The 23,456-nt window shown below is 39.8% G+C and overlaps 1 protein-coding gene across 5 annotated transcripts in view; it reads right to left on the reverse strand.

Annotated features, from left to right (window-relative positions):
• Window positions 1–23,456, reverse strand: part of cacna2d2a (calcium voltage-gated channel auxiliary subunit alpha2delta 2a) — a 319,851-nt gene that overhangs the window by 107,458 nt on the left and 188,937 nt on the right. For 4 of the 5 annotated variants that reach the window (XM_088338886.1, XM_088338884.1, XM_088338885.1 and 1 more), the window contains exons 5-6: window positions 21,867–21,911; window positions 4,806–4,944 (exon numbers count right to left, since the gene is read on the reverse strand). In XM_088338886.1, the coding sequence (XP_088195012.1) occupies window positions 4,806–4,944; window positions 21,867–21,911 (184 nt within the window). The remainder of the gene's footprint in view (window positions 1–4,805; window positions 4,945–21,866; window positions 21,912–23,456) is intronic. The other variant, XM_088338887.1, reaches the window with a different exon arrangement.

A 23,456-nucleotide genomic window follows, 5' to 3' on the forward strand; every position in this document is an offset into this window, starting at 1 on the left:
TGCTCAGGGAACACTCTCCATCTCAATAAATGGACACAGGGCCTGGCAGACAAATCAAACCAGGATGCGTACTCCGCCTCATTTAGCTTCTGGAAGGATCACAAAGAAAGAAAAAGAAAGGGGGAGGGGTGAAAATTCTCTTGCTCTAAATGGTTTCTATTATTGAAGCGTCTCATCTGTTACACTCTCCCTCACTTCAATTCTTTCTATCTTTTTCCTCAATTGTTACCTCCCTTCCTTCGCTCTATGAGACCATTGTCCCACTCGCCAGATTTGCTTGGATTTTTTTTTTGTGTGCAGGAAACCAGCTTCTCATTATTAGCAAAACTCAAAAATCAGTATGCGTTTAGCTACTTTGTTACTGAGCTTATTGACTTGAAAATATGAAATCGACATTTTTTATGAAAGTACAGAAATTCATTTAGAAAATTTAATAAAGAGACAAATCCCAGAGACAGTTCCTTTCCAAGGCGCTTCAACTCCCTTGTCAACCATGCAAAACTGAAAATATACATTTTCGTAGCTGAAACTGTGATTGCACTACTTTTCGTTGCACTATAGTGACGATGCACTTTTATTTCACTGCGCTATTTTTATAACTTGGGCTCGTCTCTAACCACTAGGTTCTAAATGTTTTGCCTGTTTATTCTCCATCCATCTATCTGTCCATCCGTTCATCCATCCATCCATCCATCCATCCAACATCCATTTTCTGCAGCTATCCCAGGCACAAAGAGATCATTCACATACTCAATCATACCTATTGTATTGTAATGTATTCCATTCAAATAATTTGAGGAATTATTTCAAGATAAAAGAAAAGTTAATATTTAAAATCATATAGATTGAAATGCGTTTTTAATTTTATTTTATTATCTAGAAAATTTACAAGTATAGAAAAAAATTAGATCATAATAAAAAAAATTAGAAAAGGGACAAACAACTTACATCATTTGAGGTATTCTTTTTTTCAAATGTATTCCTCTTAGAAACCTACTGAGATCCGACTCGAAAATAAAATTGAAAATATACAATTCTATCTATCCATCCATCACTCCATCTATCTATCTATCTATCTATGTATCTATCTATCTATCTATCTATCTATCTATCTATCTATCTATCTATCTATCTATCTATCTATCTATCTATCTATCTATCTATCTATCTATCTATCTATCTATCTACCTACCTACCTACCTACCTACCTACCTACCTACCTACCTACCTATCTATCTATCTATCTATCTATCTATCTATCTATCTATCTATCTATCTATCTATCTATCTATCTATCTATCTATCTATCTATCTATCTATCTATCTATCTATCTATCTATCTATCTATCTATCTATCTATCTATCTATCTATCTATCTATCTATCTAACTGATACCAAAATTATTTTTCTAATTACAGTTAGGAAAACCTTATAAATGTTCCTGCCCATCACCACTACCCTCGACGCCTACTTTATGAATAGTAGGACTCTGTATTTATCTAGATTTGCTTTTTTTGGACTGTGTTTTTGTTACCCATTATTCAATTTCCTTCTTCTTTCAGGAATCTCAAATATACGGCCCACGGGCCTCATGTAAACCCTGTGCATGTCAAAGAAAAAAGCAAGTCTCTAGGTCATATGTGGAAGTGTCCTTGGGCAAGACACTGAATCCCTAATGCCCTCAATAAGAAGGTTGGCGCCTTGCATGGCTGCATGGCCACTATTGGTGTGTGAGTGTGTGTGTGAATGGGTAAGTGTGAAGCACATTGTAAAGCACTTTGGGAGGTCTTCATTGACTTGAAAAGCGCTATATAAATGCAGACCATTTACCATTTCAATCAAAAGTTTAGATACGTGTAAAACCAAATTCTCTCTGAGGCTACTAAAGGGCAGTGTTGAGTTCTTATAGCCCAGTGATTTGGTTCATGTGATAACTGCATTCAATCAACTGTTAAAATAAACCAGTAAATATTCCCCCACGATGTTGTTTGTCAATAAATGCATGGAGTTGACATTCTTTTACTGATCCGGCCTGCCTCACAACAGAAAACTGAGTTTAACAGCCCTACTCTACGGAGCGCCTTTTGTTACTTCCTTTGTAATAACTGTCAATTTGACACGTGTGTCCGCATTTGGATTCTCTCTACCCATAATTATTTATCATCAAGACACCTAAAATCCAGCACACCTCTTTTTAATAGACTTAGCCCATACCTGATTCTACAATTAATCACAGTACAGCAAAAGGGCCCAACAGGAGAGACATAAACTCCATTCACAGTAAACATTTTTAAGCCCCTTCCCTCGGTGCAGACGCTAAACAACAATTCCAGACGCTATACACGCTCCAGTCCTGAAGTCACGAGTGGGCTCAATCAAAAGGCCTTTATTCTCCGACTCATATCTCCAGTCAGCGGAAGCGGAGCTGCCACAAAATGGCTCCAGGAACAATATGTAGGCCTGATTGCTCTATTGTGATTTAAATTCGGCCTCTGACATCGGAAAATCACTGACTGCACACCGACTGTCGCCTTCTGACAAGATGTGTCTGGAGACACAGCTGGGGGCCATTGTTACGGGCAGGTGCCGAACGTTCTTGTACCACAAAGGTAACACGGACCCAGAAAAAAGCAAAATGACAGCGGAAAAAAATGGTGTCAGTCTTTATGTTCTCCGCCTTTTATTTTTCTGTCGATGGCAAAAAAGAACGGACACTGATAACAGACAGGTAGAAATGTTGCCTTTTGTCACTTTGGCAGCTTCACTAAATGGTGTCAACGTGAGGGGTTGTAGGGCTTGGGGGTGGAGTCCGTGTCTACACAGAACAGGTGTAGGTGAGCGAATGTCCAATAATATAATGTTAGCTTGCAGAAAGGGGACTAGGTAGAGCTAAAATGGCGCACGGCATTATCTCAGAAGTGACAAGCCATTTTCCAAAATAGACGTTCGATGCCGTATCCTGCTGCTGCTTACGGCAGCATTAATTCAAACTGGCTAAGCATTTCCCTTGGTGATTAAGGGAGCGGTGGTGTATTGATTGGAATAGAAAATTTAGATGTGTGTTGCCCTGCGCATATTATTTAACTTCAAGGTGCTGGCCAGCAGAAGAATTATGCTAGTGCTAGTGGTGTGTATTTGTTCCTTCAGTTGAAGCAAAAATGTTTAACAATGGTTGGAGCTACAGTAAATTGGAAACACATATGAACATTTTATTAAATCTTAACTTGAACTGGCGAAGAATTCTTGTTTTGGGTAATACCCAACGTAACTATGGCATTTGATATTATTTGCAAGTATAATATCAGTTTCCATTGCTACGCAGATGACACTCAACTATATATTCCGATGGAGTAATCAGTCACACAAAATTGTGGAAATTTGGAGGCCTGCCTCACTGGATGTCACCCAACTTCTTGCGCCTTAACTCTGAAAAGACTGAAATGTTAGTTATTGGTCCATCTAAATGCGTTGACTTGTTCTCAAAAACTGCTCTGAACATTGACAAATGTAATATCACCCAGAGTGACTCAGTCAAAAATTTAGGTGTCATATTTGACCCCGATCTGTCCTTTCAAACACACGTTAAGAATGTTACTAGAACAGCTTTTTTCCATCTTCACACCATTGCTAAAATTCGCCCTATGCTGTCTCAGTCGGATGCGGAGATTGTTATTCATGAGTTTGTTACCTCCCGTCTCGATTACTGTAATGCAGCTCAGTGGTAGAGCGCATGCTTTGCATGTATGAGGCTATCCATTTTGACTTGTTTACCTGACTGCCAGTTTTGCACATCTGTTTAGCTGCTACTCTTGCACTCTTTGCACTATTGTATAATACTATACATAGCCATAATTATTTAGTATATTATTAGTACTTCAATACTCCAACTCAATACAACATTTTATTTATATCTGTACATTCAAGGAAACTGTGCGGGTCAGATGTATCGACATTTCATTCTGTATACACGTGTACAAGAATGACAATAAAGTATATCTGAATCTGAATCTGATCTAATATTATTACTATTATTATTATCAAGAACTCAAAATTATTAATCAAATTTGATCATGTATGTTAATGATTTCCTAGGGGCAGTTAGAAAACCGATATCACCAATGCAAAAACTCGTTTATATATATATTTTACATCGATTCCATTTTTTAATTTCCTTTTTGACATCTACCTAAAGCTCGCTGCTAACACTTTCTTGAACTTTGATGTCTGTAAAGGGCTGCCTTCTTGGCCAAGATTTATACCGTGATGTGCAATGCCCAATGAAACATCCTGAAACACAATCTGTCATGAAATTTAAAAAAAAAAATCCAATCAATTAACTAGCAGTTTTAATAATGTTTTAGTGCCTGGTAGTAGCCGACACTTTGTAATTAGAAAATTCAGGTTATAACTTTGGAAATAGCAGCAAGTAACAAATAACATATGCTTGGATTCTGGGTACTAAAGGTCTGATTATACAGCCAAGTGGTTTGAAAATGGTTGTAGCTCAGAATGATGATTTGTTGTTGTGCCTGCGTTTGTTCTCTTCTAATCGGTGAGCACTTAGTCTTAACCGTGTACTTTTGGCCTCATAAAAAATAAAAACAGTATGACAGAAGTCACGCAGCGCGTTTATCATTTTTAACCCCGCGGGTTAATTCACAGCCATGGAAGTCAACGTTATGATTAGCATCTATTTCCGCCATGACACAGCACAGCAATTTCATGTTAATGAACGGAGTTAAAAGTCAGGCAGTCTCCATTAAAGCGTCGAGCAGAGTGCTAATAACGAGCGCTGGGATGCTTACAGCCTTTGTAGATGTCGGTTGGAATCTGCACGGCGCTGGATGAGTAGTTGACCTTGTTTTTGAAATTGGGATCGTCTACAAACTCCAGCTCCAAAGACGACGAGCTCTCCAACGGATTTTCCTCTTCTCCGTCCTCCGTCTACACTCACACACATGCACATAACACAAAATCAGCATAAAATAAACAATCGAGCTGATATGAATAGGAAATACGTGCAAATTCAGTAACGCGTTCTGTCAAGGCCCATGTGGCTTTGCCGGTCCATCTGTTATTTGCCTCTGGTACTGCAAACACTGGCATTCGTTTGGCATATATTCTGCTATGTAAAAGCCAGTTTCTACTGCATGAATACTAGAAAACCGCAGCTGAGTCAACAATACACCAATGACTGGTCAATTTTTTTGACAAGACATTGAAAAGAGTCTCATGGATTCTAGAAAGTTTCCATGTCAAAGCTCAATTTATTACTTTGTCTTCATTGATGGGTCGCCAGTTGCTTTGTTACGATTCTACACTATCCGTATTTCACTGACGCAAGACTTACCTGGGTTTTTTGGTCCAACTGAGCTGTACTGCTTTGGGAAAATCTCAAACTTGCTGGACAAAATTTTCCCCAAATCTGAGTCAAAGAGTTCTCGGACCCCTAACACATCCGTCTGTAGTGGAGAATAAGAACTGGTGGTGGCTTGCAACCATAATCTGTCAGGTTTTTAGTAAGTGGCATAAAATAAATGTGTTTACACATTCACCAGGTTTATGGCTTGCAAAGTGATTAGTATTTTGATGTTTTACATAGGATTACTTCTATTTTCGATTGTTACATTACTACGTACAGTATACCCAAACCATTTTCATTGAGGATGTCTAAGATCATTTGAATATCAGTGTTCTTCTTGTTCACAGAGAGCACCATTCTTGGTATAAAAGGCGTTTGCAATGCATAACAAAAAGCAGTTTTCAGAGACACACCATACATTTAGGAATGAATGTGCAGTAACAATCCTCACGTTGCTATATTGATCCCAATATTGCACAAAGGCCCCAAACCATAAAATGCTGTATACATATTTGGTGGATACCCAAACTAGCTAATTGCCACATACATCTGTTAAGTGTTATTCTTAAGTTCCTGTTTATCAAAATAAAATGTCTGTGTTTTTGGTGACTGCTGCTTGATTTTGCGCCTTACATAGTACAGTGTTTCCCATACCTTATAACAACCCTGGCGGGTCGCTTTATATCGGTTAAAGCAACAAAAAAATCTAAAGAGCTGAAACAGCCGGAATTCCCATCACTTAAAGGCTACGCTAGGGCTGCGCGATTTTTGAAAAAAAAAAACCCAATTCCAAATTTTCAGACCATGGCAAATTCAATGTGATTTTCGATTTTAAAAGAAACGTTCATTTTCCGTGCTAGCTTTGTTTTTTCCGTGTACTCAACCTGAGTCCTGTTTTCCTCGGGTAAAAATGAGTTGCATAGTGGGTTGGCATTGCCAGGCTTGGCATTGCTGTTTTGGATTTTTTTGGGGTAGACTTTTACTCGGACCATTGTACCGTGCCTAAGCATGTTTTCTGCTAAAGTCCTGCTCCCGCACGATACACAAGAAATTGCCCCGGTGTAAGGCCACCCTTATTGTCAACGGAAAAATAATTTATTTTAAGAAGACAATTGTACGTTTAGGAGACATTTACAGGACATCCATCCATCCATTATCTGTACCGCTTATCCTCAGTAGGGTCGCGGGGGTGCTGGAGCCCATCCCAGCCGTCTCCGGGCAGTGGGCAGGGGACACCCTGAACTGGTTGCCAGCCGGTCGCAGGGCACACAGGGACAGACAATTTGGACCGGCCAATTAACCTGACATGCATGTTTTTGGAATGTGGGAGGAAACCGGAGTGCCAGGAGGAAACCCACGCAAGCATGGGGAGAACATACAAACTCCACACAGGAAGGTTGGTAGCTGGATTTGAACCCATGACCTCATAATATGTGTCTATAGTTTTCGTCATAATTACAATCATTGGTGAGCTGGGGCCTTTCTCATCATCCTTTTAGTAGCAATGACTAGTTGCCAGACATACCCGGGGTTTCTACAGCTTGAGGGAAGTTAAGTTCAAAACTTTTTAAGACTTTTTAATGTCTTTCGAAATCTACTTTGAATTAAAACGTTTATTTCAAACATTAAAATAAAAACAGGACCAAAACAATGAGTCAACAACAAAATAATGTCACATAACATGTTCGGAAAGGGGTAGTCAGAAGCAGATGCTTTAAGAACAAGTCGACAAAAAAACTCACACGATTCAAACACACAAAACAAAAAAACAAACAAATATGTCTTGCCCACAATACATTGTGCCTCTTTTAGATGACCTGGCACAGCTTTTAGCTATGGTGAAAAACGTTTATCTGACAGCTACTTCTCATTAAATTTACACTTTTTCCAAAATAATTGTCTCTGTCTGGAATTGCTATGTGTATTGTGGGTAGACCTAAAACACACGTCTGCTTTGAAAGGCCCGACTGAAACCAGGTCGTTATTTGATAGTTCCGTGTTACAAAATATTTTTAGTACCAACAAATATTAATCTTATTACTGAGTTCAAATTTTTTTCCAAAGACATGCATTTCAGGTGAATTGGCCGGTCCAAATTGTCCCTAGGTGTGACTGAGCGAGTGACTTGTCTGTCCACGTGTGCCCTGCGATTGGCTGGCAACCAGTTCAGGGTGTCCCCTGCCCACTGCCCGGAGATGGCTGGGATGGGCTCCAGCCTCCCTGCGACCCTAATAGGGATAAGCGATACAGCTAATGAGATGAGATGGTATTGGAGTAATCCAAAAGTAATTGAAAGTAATCAAGTTAAAATAACCCTACCCAACCCTGATTGTCGCTACACTGCAGTCGTGTCTAGTGAAGTCTTCTTGCCTTTGTATTTCTTTAAAATTGTGCTTACAAGCAGAGGTTTACGGCACACATTTAAATGTAAATATAAATGGTCTGCATTTATATCGTGCTTTTCAAGTCACTGAAGAGCTCCCAAAAAAGGAAGAAATGTTAATTGTAAAAAGTTGAGTCTATATTCCATTAAATCAAGTTAAAGTAACCCTACCCAACCCTGTTTTTAGGATAATGAATTCAATGCCTTTTATGACCTTTCAAGGTCCCGTGGGATTTCTGATGCTATAGACATGATAAAAAAAACATTTGAACAATAAACATCAGCATGTTCTGCAAAAGATCCATCCAGATCCATCGTCCACAATGAGTGAATTTGAGCTGCGGATAGCCATCAACAACGTCCGGAATTTGAGTATTTTTGTCATCACGGAGTCTTGGCTTTCCCGACGCCGCATTACAACTAGCAGGACGCACGCTTCACCGGCATGAACGAGACAGAGACTCCAGTAAAAACAGAGTTGGAGACTACGCGCTACAATAACAGCCGAATCATTGACACACACTGCTCCGTCGATATGGAGTTTCTAGCAGCATCGTGCAGACACTTCTATCTACCGGGAGAGCTAACTGTGGTCATTGTGCTTGCTGTTTATGCTAACGTTAGCATAGCGCTAAATCTCCTGTCCGCTGCTATCAAAAAACAGCAGCTTGCACACCCCGACGGAGCTTTTATCGTCGCCGGCGACTTTAATCGGGCATGTTTATGGACTGTACTCCCCAAATCCATTCAATACGTGGACTGAGCAATTCGGGAAAATACACTGGACTGTGTGTACTGTAAGATCAAACATCCAGTTCGATCCACCATTTCTGTTTGTCCCTCACCCCCCTCATCACCCGCCCTCCGGAGAAAGCAGAGCCTATTTACAACAAAGACAGTTAAAACATGTTCTTGTTCCTTTATCTCTTTGTTTCATTATCCTCACTGTAAAATGTGGAACTGGAGTCGTCCAATTTCGTTGTTACAATATATCCCATGTTGTAAGAATGACAATAAAGGCCTATTCTATTCTATTCTATTAAAGTAAAATAACAAAACATCCAAAACCAAGATCTTCACTAGACCTTTTTATTGAGCAGCGGTTGGCAGGTCTAAGCAAAAAACACTTAACCAGTACATTTAATTCCAGTTCCTTTCAAACAACAAGCGTCATCAGGTCGTACGGAGCGTTATTCTTAAGTGATTTGAACCAAAAGCTCTTATCTCGCCGCCGGTCGGACATATGCTAAAAAAACAGAAAGCGGCTCAGCGTGAGAAGTTTGCAGATCAAAGCCCATGAAACAAAGACGCGGGAGGGCGGCTCGCAATCGGTTCTGTTAAGTACGTGACGATGAATGAAATGTGCGCGCTCTCGCTTCCAGCACTTTGATACACTCCCAAACGCAAGTTGCCCTCAGCTTCTACTCATTCGTTATTAGTCATCCTCCATTAGCCTTCATTTGTTTAGACCAAACGCATCTCTATGAAGAAACAAATCGGATTACTCCTCCTGTTTTCTGATAAAGGGAAAAACATCGACATTTTCCTAAGTGAGTTGCTCTGGCTGCATGAATTGTAGCTGTTTATATTTTAATAAAGCAGCGTGGGTTAATTGGATTTGACATGATGAAACCTGTTGTTATTTTTTGGGGGGATTACATTAAATCAAAAGAAGCGCGTGTCGCAGGCAGGGCGGTGATTGATGGGTTTGCTTTAATTGTCTATTAAAACGCAATTACAAGCTGTTGTTGGGACAAACCAGGGGACGTTCCCTGATAAAGTCACCCGGGGAAATGTCTCAAAAGTGGCCGTGAACAGCCAACCAACACAGGCACGGTCACTTCTCCAACTCCCCCTTGACGGTCACAGTATGGAGAAAGAGAAAGGGCAGTTGTTTTTGGTTTTCATCCTGATATAAACAATGCTAGTTTTTGTTATTTGGCAGGAAAATGTTTTAATTATCTTGAGGTGTTCAACGGGCGGCCCGCAGGCCAGATCAGGCCCGCTAAGGGATTGAATACGGCCCGCGAGACGACACTCAGAGAAGCGCAAGAGGAAAACAAGCTGCAGGTTGAAATATGTCAACTTGATGTTGCCAAAGCCAGGTGCCTCGAACAAAGACACTGTACTTGTATTTCTTTCTCTCTCTCTCTCTCTCTCTCTCTCTCTCTTTTCCACCCCTTTTCTCCCACCCTCTGTCTCTGTCTCTTTCACTCTCCGTGTCTCTCTTTTTCTCTTCCTTGGTTGCTCTTTGTTTCTTTCTCTCTCTGTGTCTTTTAAACTTATTTTGCTCTAACTTTCTTTTTTCCTTTTCTCTCTTTTCTTTCTCTCTTCCTACCCTTCGCGCTTTCTTTTCTCTTTTCTTTCCTTCTGTCTTTCTATTTCTCTTTGGATTGCTTTCTTCCTCTCCCTTTCTTTTCCCCCTCTCTCACGACTTTTTATCTCTTTTGTTTCTCACACTCTCTTCCTCCCTCTCTTTTTCTTTCTTTGTCCTGCCCTTTTTCCTTTTCCGTCCCTCCCTCTCTTTTTCTTTCTTTGTCCTGCCCTATCTCCCTTTCCCTCCCTCTTTCTCTTATTTATTTACCTCTCTTTTTATTTCTCTTTAATCTACTAGTCCGGCCCCCGACAGAGTGTTTGTTCTATTGTATGGCCCCCGAGTTAAAATGAGTGTGACACCCCTGTATTACAGGGTTCCTACAGCTTAAGGCAAGTTAAATTTAAGACTTTTAAAGACTCTTTTAATGCTTTTTGAAATAAAAACCCATAATTGAAACAAAAAAATGTTGCCATAGCGCCCAATTGGCCCCGCCCGTGTTGCGCCAGCTGCGGCTCGTTGACAGATTGGCTTTCCGTCTATTTAAGCTCAGTGCTCTTAATCTTCCTTTGTCAGTCCGACAACGAACCTCTGCCCCGCAAGACGTGGATTTTTACTGTGTTTCCTGTAGGTATTTCCTGTCCGGTATGGTTCCCGTTTATTTTGTCCTGTTTGATATCGGTTTTCAGTTTCGTTCCCGTCTAATTTGTCCTGATTAATTTCGATATCCTGTTTTGATATCAATCCTGACTGTCCTGTTGTCTAATATCGGTTTCCAGTTTCGTTCCCGTCTAGCTTGTCCTATGTAATTTCGATATCCTGTTTTGATATCAACCCTGTCTGTCCCGTTGTTTAATATCGGTCTCCAGTTTCGTTCTCGTCTAGTTTGTCCTGTTTAATTTCGATATCCTTTTTTGATATCAATCCTGTCTGTCCCGTCCGGTATCAACCCCATCGGTCCGATATCTGCTCGGGAAATTGGTATCGATCTCGTCAGCCACTGGCTTCCTATCATTCCACGCCAGACTGCTGCCTAATAAAAGGCTTGCGTGAGAAACGTCGAGCATTTGGGTCCTGATCCTGTTCAGGTTCTTGACAAAAAAACAAATATTTCTTGCACACAATACATGGTGCCTTGTACACATTACCTGGCACAGTTTTTAGCCATGGTGAAAAACTTCACATTAAATTGACACTTTCCCACAGTCCAAAGTAAACATCTCTGTCCGAAGTTGCTATGTATATAGTCTGTAGAACAAAGACATGCATTTTTCTCTAAAAGGTCCGACTTAAACTACATCAGCGTTTGATTATTTCGTTATTGTGGTCACGCGATGTTGCTACGAAAGTAAATCGGTGTATTCTTAAAAAAGACAATTGATAAATATTACTGCATCTTTTTTAATCCAAACAAAAATAATCTCAATAATGTGTCAAGATTTTAAAGATTTTTGAAAATTGGATTCAAGACATCTTATTCCCAATTAAGGCCTTTTTTATATATATACCACAGCCATATCCCCCTAGTGGGAGGTGGCTAGAGTCATTTCTGACTCTTTTTGGGAGATTGATTCAGAGGAGGGGATTCCCAGCCCCCTCGCTCAACCCAACTGAGGTGTTGGGAGGCATTAGGTGACCAGACCCCCAGTTCCAACCCCTAATGCTGAACGCCAAGCAGGGAGGCAATGGGTACCAATGTTTAAGTCTTAGGTATGACTCGGCCGAGGTTTGAACCAGCGACCTCCCAGTCTCGGAGCGGGCGCCCTATCATCTAGGCTACCGAGCTGGTCTTTTATTAAGGCCTTTTTAAAGAATACTAAATTCAATGCCTTTAAAGATATTTCAAGGATTCACAGGAACCCAGCATTAAACATACAGAGAGTATTCAACACAGCCCAGAAATCATTGGCTGTCCTCTGCCTAGTCTGGAGGACATTGCTGGCTTGTGGTACTGCAGCACAGGTATCAACATTCTAAAGGACTCTTCTCTCCCCAGGTACCACCTCTTTGACCTTTTGCACTCTTATAAGCACTACATGTCCCTTAAAACAAGGACTAACAGGGGTCAGAGACCGTTTCTTACCCAGGACCATCACCACCCTAAACAAGTATGCAAAACTGTGAATATATATACAGTATATTTTGCTACTTATTTGAGAATGTCTTTTGCTTCTAAATCTTATTGCATTACTTTTAAGAGTATGATTGTTACAATACATTATTATTTCATTGCACTATTCTTACAACTTATGATAGTCCCTAAGAACTACATTGTAAATGTTTTAGCCAGTTTATCCTGAGGGTATTTTATTTTATTTTCTCTTTAAAGACTTTATGTGTTGTTTATCCTGGTGTGACATGTTAAATTTAATTGCATACAATGTTTAACTGTGTTGTAATCCATGACAATAACAATTGGATTTAATTCAATTCAAGTATTACGTCAGACTCTAAAGCAAACCATTCATTCTGTTTATCTGAGAATAAAAACTGCTAATAATGTATTTGTTTCTGTTCTTTATTATCTGACACCTGCAAGACAGTTTTTTTGGATGCCGGGGGATTTGTGATTTTGTCCGTTAGTATTGTGCAGTTTCTCATAATTTCGGCTCAATGAATATTGAGTATTGTTTCACACTACTGTTTGTCATATTGCCTATTATTCACAATTGACATAATTTTCACTATTGACCAATGATGTTGCTGTTCTTTGATACACACACCCCTAAAGGCTGATCTGCCTTTTGTATACTAGGAGATAAGCGCTATATAAATGCAGATCATTTCAGATCATTTCAATGATTCACTAGTTTAAAAGGGCACACATACGTTGCAGATCAAGCTTATGGAGATTGCTTTAAAATGCACCAGATCGATGCATTTGAATTTAAAATGTTCTTGCCCCCAGACACCCCCCAGACTGTCCACCCACCAGGTTTTCACAAAATTCGACGGGAAACACTGATTTTTGTCACTTTTTAGTTTGCAAGAGTTTCCTTCAGTTAAATAACCTGTTTTGGAAATGAATTCAATTGTGGTTTTAATTTTGGAGAAGGAAAACATATTGAGGGAAAAAAAACAATCTCCGTAATCATATTCGTAATCATATTCGTAATCCCTAGCTCCAGCCCTATAGCTTTTGCCATTAATCTACTAGTCTGGGCCCATAAGAGTGTTTTTTTTCTACAATATGGCTGTTGAGCTAAAATGTGTTTGGCACCCCGATTCTATATTTTTTTATTTTTCTGGGGGGTTAAATACCATTCTCAACCGGGGAGGACCTTTAGAACAGGTTGGAATTTCTTAACGAAGGTTTAGGTCTTCTCCTTGCAGGTTCAAAATCAATTTTAAGTGTATTACCGTAAATTCCGGACTATAAGCCGCTACTTTTTTTCCAAACTTTCAACCCTGCGGCTTATTCAGTGATGCGGCCAATTTATGTAATCTTTCTAACGGCCGCCAGCGCCGCTCGAGTACAAAAGGTAAGATTTAGACTGCAACTTCTTAGCTTGTGCACAAATTAGCGTAGACATTTCCTCATCATGCTAACTGCATCAAAAAAGGCACATGACGCACTTTGCGAGCGTGATGCAAGCGTGTTTTTTAATTAGAGAGCGTGGGACGACGTCTATATGACAAAGTCTCTTTCCCGTACTGAAGTAAGACGACTTTGATGACGTCGGTTATAAGGAGGAAGATAAAGACGGTTTACCGTTCTTATTTCAAGCACGGTATGTTTTTTTAACAGAGCTGATTACTGTGTTGAGAGCGTGTTGCTAGTAGCGTGTTGCTACCCTTCACAGGCACAGTTTGGGATGAAAGTTATAATATTATTATTAAAGCTTTGAAAACTCTCTCGGTGTACTGTGTTTCTTTGTAAACATGTGTAACCATGTATAATATGTATTTGCAACTGTATATTTTTGTAATGTATTTACTTTAGAAACTTATTCTGATATGTTTTGTACGAGCAAATGAGAAAGAAGGGGCGGGGCAAACGCGGGCTGACGGGAAGTGGAGTAAAGGTGAGACTTGTTTGTGAAGGCGGCCGACAATAGTGGATATATTTTTTTCCCATCCTTACTTTTGGAAATATGCACTTTTTTTCCTTGGATTACTTTCAACGGGCACCTGGACTCTGCAGGTCTGCATTAAATTTTAAGTACCGGTATCATTTTCCTTTCAATTTGCCGGCTGTGTTTTTTGATCTTAATCGGGTATTGGTTAATTTCGTGTTTGAATTGCGTTTTTTCAATGTGGGCGCATGCGGCTAATATACAGGTGCGGCTTGTGTATGTACAAAACCGGTTTTCCTCCCGAAATGTGGTGGGTGCGGCTTATAATCAGGTGCGCTCTATAGTCCAGAATTTACGGTATTTAATAACAAATCACGGACAGATTGAGATAGTTTGTTTGGTTATACACGAACTTACATGAACTTCCCTTATGTAGAAATGACAAACGACTTGAAGCAAGGACTGGAACTATGATAATTTCATTTATTTAATGTTGAAAGCATGTAGGAAGGTCAACCATTTTTTTTTAGTAGAATGGAAAATCTCTGCCGTCCATTACGGCACCACCGTAATGTATGAAACCAGGAGGTAAAAATACATTATTTTGTGTCAATAAAAAATGCAAGAACAACCTCTGGGTTAGTCATGGGAGTAGATCTATGGCATTAGCAGTAAGATGTTTGCTGATGATGCAAGCTGTCAACAGTTCCGTCAACGTCAGGAAAGGAGAAATGTCGCCTCCCATCCACCTCTTCCCAGTCTTTCTTCAGAGGAACCTAACCATAATTATCCAAGGCAATTTATAATTAGCTGGTAAATAAATGGGAAATGCAGGCAGAAAAGACTGATTGGTTCATATTCATCAGCCACCCACCACCTGTTTGGTACAAATCATTACCCAATTTGTTCATTTCACTCTTAAGGATTCATTAATAGATGAAGAAGGCAGAGATGACATTTGGAATGTTCTTCCCCTTCCTGCCTTTAAGTACCTGGTGTGACGGCGTCTAATACGTGTCTGCGTGAGTGTGTGTGGATAACATTAATCTACCTAAACTGGAGATCACTTATTTTTTGTGAGTAAAAACTACATTTTGCTTAGTGCTTTCCTGTTCTATTTTCTCATCTCATCTCATCAGCCGCACCGCTTATCCTCAGTAGGGTCGCGGGGGTGCTGGAGCCCATCCCAGCAATCATCGGGCAGTGGGCAGGGGACACCCTGAACTGGTTGCCAGCCAGTCGCAGGGCACACGGGGACAGACAACTCGCTCGCTCATTCACACCTAGGGACAATTTGGAAATGCATGTCTTTGGAATGTGGGAAGAAACCAGAGTGCCCGGAGGAAACCCATGCAAGCATGCAATTAAAACTCTGCACAGGAAGTCCGGTAGCTGGATTTGAACCCACACGGGAGGTTCCCAAGACCTTAGAACTGTGCCGCGCACGCGCTAACCACTGCGCCGCCGTGCTGCCCTGTTCTATTTTATAATGGACAATTAATATATGCCACGTTTATTGAATCTCTGCTTAATGCATCTAGTCTTTTCAAAGACACCTTTCCTTTCTTTAGAGAAGGCTTCACCAGTTCATGATCTACTTATGTTGTTTTGAAGTTGAGGGTTTGAATCAGTTTAATCCCATATTCCGAAAACTTGCGTGTTAGGTTTAGGGAAAGCTTTAAGGTGTCTGTACATTTTTACCGGACTGTGCCTTGACTATGTTTGGCAACGATGAAAAATTGTACGATACGATAGAACATGGATTCAAATTCAAGCCCTCCACAAAATTAGAATTAAGAGACAGTGAGAAACAAGGTTTTTGGATTTTTTTTGAGCAAATCAAAAACATTTTTTAGGAAAATATAACCACATAACACATTTATGTTGAAACATTAAACATTGTAAGGCAGTTTTCCTCACACTTTTTTTAAATTAACAAACCTCAAGACACACAATAGGTTGAACATATTTAAAATTTAATTCCCGGCACCATTTTCATGTTTTTTAAAGCTTAAATTGACAGTATACTGTATTTCATATTGCTTGGGGTTGTAGTTGTATTTATAAAATGTCTACGTTTTATTTTACTTATATCTTGTGTTGGTAGAGCAAGGGTGTCAGACTCATTTTCACCGATAGCCACATCCGTGCAATGTCTACTCTCAAACTGCCTAACTTATAAATGTAACAAATGTCATTGAATGGCATGTCAACATATGTGACTACTTATTCATGTAAAATAACTCTGAATAATGCCGCCAATTCACTCATTGGCAAAAACTGCCGTCACTTTGTAGAGATCATAGTCGCCAGGCAAGGACAGTGATAAATATGCGTTTTTGCAAATATAAAATCCGTCAATTTCCTGTGCCACACTAGACAAGGTCTCACAGCACACTCGGGTGCCCCATCACATTAGTTTGGAAAACAGTGTTATAAGCAGTGTTCCCTCTAAGCTGCGCGCGTGCGCAATTGCGCACTGCTCGCACATTCTCAGGGCACAAGAAAATCTAGCCAGCGCACAAAAATGAGGGCTCAAAATTACTAATTAAGAAGCCACTTAAGTCAAAGTTACAGTGCATGAAGGTAAAAATACACGGGTTCCCCTGACGTTGCGTCCTAAATGCGGTATTTTGAAGTCGTGTCGAAGTAAAACGAAGTTGAGTAAAGTTAGTAGTTTGTCGAGAACCGGCTTCTTCGGCTCGTCTCACTAAAAGGAACGGGCTCTTTCGGGTCCTAAACGGCTCTTCAGGTTGTTTTCGCTTCTTTAATCCCAACATAACCAAATATTATGTAAAATTATGCACAAAATGACTTAAAGGAAGGGGGGAATAGAACAAAAAAGAAAAAAAATACCAAAATGAAAAAGTAGTGAAAAGCTGAGAAAAAAAGAAACAAAAGGAAGAGAAAAAAAGAAGGAAAAAAAAAAAAAAAGCCAGAAAAAAAGAAAAAAAAGAAATGTGGGAAAAAGTAGAACTAAAAGAAAAAAGTAACAGCTCGTAAAAAATAAACACAATGAGATTTTTTTTAAAGGAATTTAAAAAAAAGTAGAAAAAAAAACGGAAAAAAGAAGAAAAAGTTTGTGTTGCATTCAAATAATTTCCAATTATATCAAGTGTATCTTGTTGCCAACATTGTACTTCCACTAAAAATGTGATTAAGTACAGTTCTGTATCTTACAACCGACTAAATAGGCCCCCAAAAATGTTAATATTATGCGACAAAATATATCAGGAAATAAAAAGAAATGGATATCTTGTGAAAGAATTGTAAGAACAAATGACGTTTGTAGGCCGTACAACCTTTGCAATAGTACATGAGTCAATTCATTCAAAAGAGAAAAATAATCTTGCATTGCCGGAAACTCAGCAAAATGTAACTTGATGTCAAGTTTTGGACATGTTTGATAATTATCTTGCCACACTTGGGATTATGGTTGCTCACTGTTGTTTCAAGCGTTGCTCACCGACTTTGTGTGAACGCTCAGACCCGTGGAAATTTACAGGGAACATTGCCCATGGACATCAAATACTTCTTAAAAATGTGTGTTAAAACACATAATGCAAGAGTGTTTTTACAAAAAAAGCAACATATAGAGCACAGGACATGCCACAAGGCAGCTTTGAAATAAACTTACCTGAAAATCACCTGATGTCTACCGACAACATCATCCTACTTGTGGCCCCTAATAGCTGAGGCCGGCAAAGTCACAGTGGGGGCTCTTATGATTTTCACAACCTCTGCCTGGCTTCATCTCACTAGCTTTGGGCGACGGCGGTGAGGGTCACGGGTGTCCCGCCCCAAAGCGTGCGTTACGTTTAATGATGACTGATGCGCCCCAATTAGACGTGCTGACAGGCCCTAAAGTGTCGTGTCATTAATCAAAGCACTGTCGAGTGCAAAGAGAATATATCTGCGTGATTTATGACTCCTTCGCATCGCCTTTCAAACCCTTCTGCTCATCTTGTCTAATCATCTTCTTCAAAGTTGGGCCTGGAACATTCAGGTTAACAGACAAAACCAGAAGTGACACCACAGCTGTGTCAGCAATCCCAACAACAGCCACAAGGGGGACTCCTTTAGTGCAAAATTTCAATAAAGGATAGCAGGCCAAACCCACTATATATTCTCCAATTGGAATAATGAAATCAAATCCTTTGTGTCCAATTTGCTGAAAATCACTTCTTTGTTTAGCATCTCAGTGATACATCTACAGAAATACAACTGCATAATCTCAAACCTGTCATTATCATGTAAACGCGACATCTGAGCATGCAGACTAATACATGAAAAAAAAGAAAGCAAAGTCCACCATCTTCATTTCACTGTTTCATTGATAACTTTCGCCTCATTATGGACAAAAAGAGCATATTGCACCATCTGAAGATCCAGGTTTGAACGAGACAAAAAAATAAAAACAACAGCTCGAGAATCTTCATTGTTTTCTTCAGCTTTTTCTTGGAAGGAAATTAGATTTACCTTTGCCATATTACCGTAAATTCCGAACTATAAGCCGCTTTTTTTTCCCCCAAACGTTCAACCCTGCGGCTTTTTGAGTGATGCGGCCAATTTATGTAAGTTTTCTAACAGCCGCCAGCGGCGCTCGAGTTCAAGGCACATGACGCAGCTTACAAGGTTAACGCAATTGAGCAGTCCGAAAAAGAAGGAAACAGAGCAACTGCACGCAAACTTTACCTTGCGAGCGTGTTTTTGAATAGGGGAGCGTGGGACGATGTCTGTATGACAAAGTCTCTTTCCCATACTCAAGGAGGACAACTTTGATGACGTCAGTTAAGGGGAGGAAGACGAGAATGGTTTACCGTGATTTTTCTCAATGTACGGTATGTTTTTTTTTAACAGACCCGTTAACTGTATTGCGAGCGTGTTGTTAGTAGCATTTTGCTACCCTTCACAGGCACGGTTTGGGATGAAAGTTATAATATTATTATTAAAGCTTTGAAAACTCTCTCGGTGTACCGTCTTTCTTTGTAAATATGTGTAACCATGTATAATATGTATTTGCAACTGTATATTTTTGTAATGTATTTATTTGTATTTATTTTGGACACTTATTCTGATAAGTCTTGCACTGACCAATTAAAAAGAAGGGGCGTAACAGACGCGGGGGATGACGGGATGTGGGGACCGGTAAAGGTGAGTGTTTGTGGACACGGCAGAAAATAGTGGATATATATTTTTCCTACCCTTACCTTTGGAAATATACACTTTTTTTCCTTGGATTATTTTTAACAGGACCCGAACTCTGCAGGTGTGCATCAAATCTTAACTATTGGTATCGTTTTCCGTTCATTTTGCCGGCTGTGGTTTTTAAGATATGGACTTTTTGTTTAGTTAAAATCGCGGGACTCAAAGTAGGGTTTGGGTTAATATTGTGATGGTGTTACATGTTTTAATGTGGGTGCACGCGGCTTATATACAGGTGCGGCTTGTGTAAGTACAAAAGCGGCCATCCTCTTAAAATGTGGTGGGTGCGGCTTATAATCAGGTGCGCTCTATAGTCCGGAATTTACGGTAGTTTAAAAACTAAGGATACATGTCTAGAAATGATAATATAGTGATACCTCCACGCTCGAGATACGAAAAATTCAAGGTACGAAATCTATTTTAAGAAAAAATCTTGCCTGACGTAAAAGAGAAAAGTTACAAATATTTCCAAACACTAACCCTACAGGGTCTTTCTGAATACACAGTAAATATATGCGCAACGTTCTGTTACAAATTTCATTGGCTAGGTAATGCGCAATCATCATTTAAATTTACTATTGGCTGTAGATATTCGAAGCTAAAGGAGTCCTTTTTACCAAACAAGCCCTTATTGGCTAGTGAGGGCTGTGGACTGTAAAAAAAAGCCTGCTACTGGAAGAGAGTGGTGTCAATCAAAAGGTCAGAGGCAGGTATTGAAAATCATTTTACAAGTCTGTTTGTAAACGGAAGTTGTGTGGCAAAACAAATGGAATCAGAACAATGAACGTCCGACAATGCAGAAATGGTTTAAGGCAGGTTCTTTTTATCCGTCAGCATTAACGTTTGTTCTGGAGTAAATATTTTACACAATTTAATTAACTGGATTGTGCTGGAAGTAACGACTCCATGATTGCTGACATTTCACTCATCAGCTGACTTCTTGGGGGACTAAATGGTAAGCTATCGCGGCTTTATAGTTTTGGGGTATCTTGTTTCATACTTATTATGATGTTTCTGTGATGAACATATTTTGAAAGAGTTTAGGCTTTTTAACTACCGTATTTTCCGCACTATAAGGCGCACCTAAAAGCCTTTATTTTTTTCAAAAGCTGACCATGCGCCTTATAATACAGTGCGCCTTATATATGGATCAATATTAAGTCGCAAAGTCTTGCAACTTAGGCAAGCAGCCGACGACTAGATTTCCCCCCGAAGGAGAAGTAGTCCGCGGTGTATGCTGGGATTTATATAGAGGCGTTTCATTTCCTAACCAATGTGTCAATCATCATTTGAATCAGTCACTATTGGCTAAAGTTATTTGGAGGTAAAGCGGGCGGATCCTTTTTATCATTTACAGGCTCGCATAGGCTAAAGGGGCGAAACAAAGCCTGCAATTGGCTGAAAAAGATGAATGTGAATCACACGTTGGGTTTCACTACGGCATAGAGAAAACATTTTTTACTATTCTGTATTTGTAAATATTTTACTCTCCTGGGTTTACTACACTCACGGTTGTAAGAAGACCATGGTTACGTATCATTATTGAACGTGATGGCTGCAAGGGAACTTAGGTGAGCTATGCGGCTTTATATTTTCCCAGTATCTTGTTTTAGAACGATCTTCATGTTTCTGTGATGAGTCTATTTTTAAACTAAATTCAATTCAAAGTGTTTATTGTCGTATGCACAGTAAAGAACCCTGTTTCCCTGCACAATAAAATTCTTACTTTGCTCTCCACACAGTTGCCAGCAAAAAAAAAAAAAAGGAAACTAAGAAATGGTTGGCATTTCTGGAATCCCAAGACTTTAACCCTCCGAATGTTATGTGGAACGATGCATTTGAGTGATTGGTGACATCGTACAGACACTGTTTCCGTACATGTCTGAGACACGTATTTGCTTCTTTGCAAGCTTTTGGAATGTTAAGGGGGTAATAAGTTTGACTGAACTATCTGACTGTTTTGTCGACGTTCCCATTGTAGCGCCTTATAATCCGGTGAGCCTTAAGTATGGAAAATATAGGACCAAAAACTATTTTTTGGGGGTGCGCCCTATAACTCGGTGCGCCTTATAATGCGGAAAATACGGTATATGAATGTCTGTGTCTGATGACATTGACAGACACGTATTTGTTTATTAACAGTCCGACAGCCCCCAAATATGATATGTCATAGCCAGAGTGGAGAGCTTAAACCTTTTGAAGTTTTGACTATCCTGTAAGACTGTCCTTTGAATTTCAACGGTTGGAGACAAACTCCTGATTGTATGTACTGTATTCAGATAATCGACAAAAAAATCAAAACTCATTGAAAGCCTGGCAGAGGACAGCCAAACTCACATTCGCAAAAGGCAGGCCAACGGTTCGCTGCCAAAATTGTCCGACCACAAACCACCATAACACATAGACAACGCCCTCAGCATAACACATAAATAACGCCCTCATTGGCGTACAAGACAGGCTGCAAGACGTGGGAAGGCCGGGGGGAAGAGGTTAGGTTTCGGTTCAGGTGGAGGTTTTTGGCAGGCAGGCAGGCAGACTTTGGGTAAAAGGGCAAGGTGGGGGTAAGGCAGTCTAATCTCTACTCACATAGTCTGAATCCGCTTTGGAATCGTAGTATGAAATGGCATTCTCCTGTGCGGGAAAGAAGGAATGAAAAGACAGCTGATGAGAGGAGATATAGCAGTGCTAATATCCATCCTGAATCCTGGAAGTGAGTACGTAAGGAGAGAGAAAGAGAAAGGATCATGGGTATATTCCATTAAACATGCGAGAATATAATCAGCATCACAGAACACAGGAGCAGTAGTGTGATGTGAAATGACAGCAAGGTCATAGCTTATGACCCTACAAAACGGATGTCTTTGGAAATTCAATGCAATACATGTTGAAACATTGAAAGGGGAACTCTACCAACAGATCATGTTACTTACTGATGTAATATTTCATGACAAATGAAGCATGGCTAGTACTGATGTATACAGTAAACGGGGATTGAAATTTAAATGTAACAACCTGGTACTTTTTTTTTTTATCAGATGCCTATATTTTAAATTTTGCACGAAATCTTTTATCAGCCTGGTATATATTACTGCATTTGTGAAAATAATTAGCATTAGCTGTGATTTTTTTGACAAGGAGCTCAGTGAAAATATTTCACGTTTCTTCCGTACCCTGGCTTCTAGCGTAAGATATACAGTGGAACCTCGGTTCTCTACCATAATCCGTTCAAGAACCCTGTTCGAAAACCGATTTGTTCGATCACCGAAATCGTTTTTCCCATTATAAGTAATGTAAAATCGTTTTAATCCGTTCCAACACCCTGAATGTTTACTATGAACGTAAACATGAAGCTAACCCAGGCTAATCGTACGTTCGCGTTAGCGTAATCTTCCGTACGAAAGATTACCCTAACATGAACGTGTAAAAATAAAAAAATCAGGTCGTTTACACGTCATTTAGCACCCGGGTCTCCACAAAAAGTGATGAGCGGTTAAAGGATAAAGAAAAGAATTATGAAAAGGATTTCTTACCTTTGTGATGGTCTGCAGAAGCCATGCTCTATTCCCTCGAAAGAAGGGAAACTTGCACACCTTCTTCATATTTTGCTATTATTTCTTTCTTAAATGCAATAGTTGTACGCACTACTCTTCTTTTTTCACCTGTAGCAACTTTGCTGCTTGCACCGACCTTCTTCGGAGGCATAATTAGGGGCTAAAACACTCCGTTCACCGATATTAGAAGCGAAAGCGAAAAGAAGTGCGCGCGCACGTGATAACAGTTCTTCACGAGGAGTGGGGGCAATCTACACGATCTACACCCGTACGCCGCTCAGCATCGCACCCTAGCGTACCGGCGTTCGAACTCCGATTTTTTTGAACGAAAAGCGAAGCAAGAATTTCTCGAAATTTTTGGTCGAGAACCGATTTGTTCGAACTGAGAGGCGTTCGAAAACCGAGGTTCCACTGTACTTAGAATGGAGAACACTATTGATCTAAAGTAAACATTGGCTCCCAAAATGTTGGTTTTTGTTTGAGTCAAAAATAAACTCTCTAATGTTGTTACGCAAAAAAAAGGCATTTGTACATGAATGGAACAGAAAAGCATGTGAATTGAGGCATTAAAAAAGAATGACATGGTAGGATAGGAAGATGACATCAATACCTGGACATCTGATAG

This window comes from Urocampus carinirostris, chromosome 6 (assembly GCF_059441175.1).
Source record: "Urocampus carinirostris isolate Australia breed hairy pipefish chromosome 6, RoL_Ucar_1.0, whole genome shotgun sequence".
NCBI classification, from domain to species: Eukaryota; Metazoa; Chordata; class Actinopteri; order Syngnathiformes; family Syngnathidae; genus Urocampus; species Urocampus carinirostris.